This window comes from Penaeus japonicus, unplaced genomic scaffold, assembly GCF_977035675.1.
Source record: "Penaeus japonicus unplaced genomic scaffold, GWHDUDI00000001_assembly GWHDUDI00000018, whole genome shotgun sequence".
NCBI lineage: Eukaryota > Metazoa > Arthropoda > Malacostraca > Decapoda > Penaeidae > Penaeus > Penaeus japonicus.
This window is the reverse complement of record NW_028234420.1, coordinates 3547049-3549548: the sequence shown is the minus strand read 5'-3', so window position 1 is coordinate 3549548 and position 2500 is coordinate 3547049. Positions and strand designations below refer to the sequence as shown.

At 49.3% G+C, this 2500-nt stretch overlaps 1 protein-coding gene across 8 annotated transcripts in view; it reads left to right on the top strand.

The window, feature by feature from the left end:
• LOC122253686 (trypsin-1) overlaps positions 1–2500 on the top strand; it is a 54361-nt gene that overhangs the window by 47400 nt on the left and 4461 nt on the right. For 5 of the 8 annotated variants that reach the window (XM_043016951.2, XM_086546523.1, XM_043016947.2 and 2 more), the window contains 6 exons: positions 411–566; positions 937–1073; positions 1232–1368; positions 1654–1775; positions 1896–2067; positions 2401–2500. The exon at positions 2401–2500 is cut by the window's right edge and continues 145 nt beyond it. In XM_043016951.2, the coding sequence (XP_042872885.2) occupies positions 411–566; positions 937–1073; positions 1232–1368; positions 1654–1775; positions 1896–2067; positions 2401–2500 (824 nt within the window). Of the gene's footprint in view, positions 107–410; positions 567–936; positions 1074–1231; positions 1369–1653; positions 1776–1895; positions 2068–2400 lie in introns of all 8 variants that reach the window. The other 3 variants (XM_043016949.2, XM_043016946.2, XM_043016948.2) reach the window with 1 other exon arrangement.

Genomic DNA, 2500 nt, shown 5'->3' with positions numbered 1-2500 from the left:
GGCTTTAACTTCGGTGGGCAAATACCAGGAAGACCAGGCAGACCCCAGCAACAGCAGAGACCGAATCAACCATTCCAAATAAACCCTCCACAGACATTCGAAAGAGGTTAGTTTGGAGAGTCAAACGACACGAAGTCCGCTCAGTTAGCAAGTACTGTCTCATCACTCTTGTCGACATACGCTCAGATTTCGTAGGATAGTTAAAGAAAACGGATGTTTATCATTGACTTAAAAAAAAAAAAAAAAAGTTTTCGTGATAGTTAAAGGTAAGAGAGGCGTATAAAGCATTTGCTTATATCACGTCATAAATTCCCCTTTGCTTTCCCGTCGCTGGCTTTAGCTAAATTCAGCTTTTCCCGAATCTGTCCTCTCGTCTTGAAATGAACAACATCCCGCCGTAATTCCCACAGGTCCCGGTGGTAGTTTCCGTCCTACCAACAATCGGCCTTCCAACAACCGCCCTGGCTTCACGCAAGGACAACCCAACTGCTCAGGCAACAGGAGAAACACCCGACGATGCCAGAACCGTCCCAGTGGCGGCCAGGCCCTCAGCCAAGGAGGAACAGGTGAGTTCTTGGAGGCGGTCACCGATCGCATTTTCTCTCTCTCTCTCTCGGCCAGCGAGCTCAGCTGCCAGAGGACCAGTTTCATTCAAGTGATACTCGCGTGCAAACGAATGTATGTGAAGTGAAGCGATGATTGTGAAAGCTAACCGATATACTTGTCAATTTAAGCGAAAAACAGAAATTCTTCAAGTGTCTTCCTTCCGTTACAGCAGAAGGCTGAGTATAAACTGGCATTGCTAATATGCCGTAAAATAAGGTATGAAGGCGGACTTCAGTCACTCTATCGGCTTCCTCAATCTTGTTCTCATTTTACAAAGCGTAAACCTACCAAAAAAAAAATCACAATTAAACTTTTGTTCGTTTTTTCTAGGAGTGAGCAGTGCCTTCCAGCAGATTCCTTGGCTGAGCCAGCTGTCTCGTGACCAGCAGAGTCTTCTTATCCCAAATCTTCCCAAAACACCTTCCAGTGGGGCTCAGAATCGCTTCTTCTTGCTCGGAACAGGGAGGGTGAGTAGTAAAGAGGAGCAGAAAGGAGAAATAAGAATGAAGAAGGGAATCTTTCACCCTGGTATTTACACCGTTGACAATATGATATACAGAGAATAGAAACCTGACTACAAGAATCTTTTATACAATATTCCTGACCCGTTCTTCACCCCTCGCAGCCAGATGTGCCTTTCCAACAGTGCGTGACTCCCAAGTTCGAGAGAGGGCACTGCCGCTACATCCAGCACTGCATTCAGCCGGAGTTCGCTAACAACTTCAACGTGTTCCTTCGATACGTCTGTTTCATCGAGGGAGTGTGAGTTCCTGTCTCTTTCTTCTGGTGACGAAGTTCGAGTTCATTAGAAAATGTATTTTGTATATGGAGAGTTTTGATTGCACGTATGTGTGTACAGGACCTCAGGAACTCTCCCGCGATACACTCAATATTCTCTCAGTCGTTATTGCATTCACTGAGACATCGAGACAAGATCGAGGACCTTTGATCATAGCTGTACTTGCATGTGCTCTTCATGCATCAGTAGCACGATTACGCAAGGTTAAACATACTCCTTTTACTACTGCCTTGTCTTCTTCCCTGCAGGTATGTGGGAGTATGTTGCCCTGACACCTTCAACAACAACAATGCGACGCCGCCTCCCCCGCCCACCACTCCCAAGCCGACAACGCCTCGACCCGTCACCCCGCCGTCGCAGCAGTCGCGAGGTAATTGCTTGACTGTTGCAAGTGCTTCAGGTGCAACTTGTGCATCGCGAAAGGCTAATAGGCCAAGCTCATGAAACATCCATTATAACGTAACGTAATGACGCCCTTGCGCCCCCACAGGTTGCGGTCTCATCGCCAAGAGGCCGCCCACTCGCATTGTTGGCGGAAAGGACGCCGACCCCCAGGAGTGGCCGTGGATGGCCGCCCTCATGAGGGATGGGGCGACCAGCTACTGCGGCGGCGTCCTCATCACCGACAGCCACATCCTCACGGCCGCTCACTGCGTCGACGGGTATGTGGACGGAGGCGGCTGACCCTTAGTGCATTAGTGTCAGTATCATTATCATTATCCTCATCAGCATCCTCTTCATCATCATTGTCGTCCTCAGTTATCATCATCATTATCATTCATCATTATAACTGCTCATAACAAAGTTGCTGCTACCTTTGTAGCTTTGTTGCCTATCCTTTAGTTTGAATCAATATAGCATGAACTCCGAAAGAGACCACCGACTCATTCCGTAGGGATGACAAACTTAGTCACTGATGACTGCCCGCCGGTGTGTCCTCACCCCCCTCACCCCCCTCACCCCCCTCACCCCCCTCTCCCGCCTTCCCTCCGCAGCTTCGACCGCAACACGATCACGGTGAGGCTCGGCGAGTACACCTTCGACAGAACCGACGACTCCGGCCACGTGGACTTCCGGGTGGCTGACATCCGCATG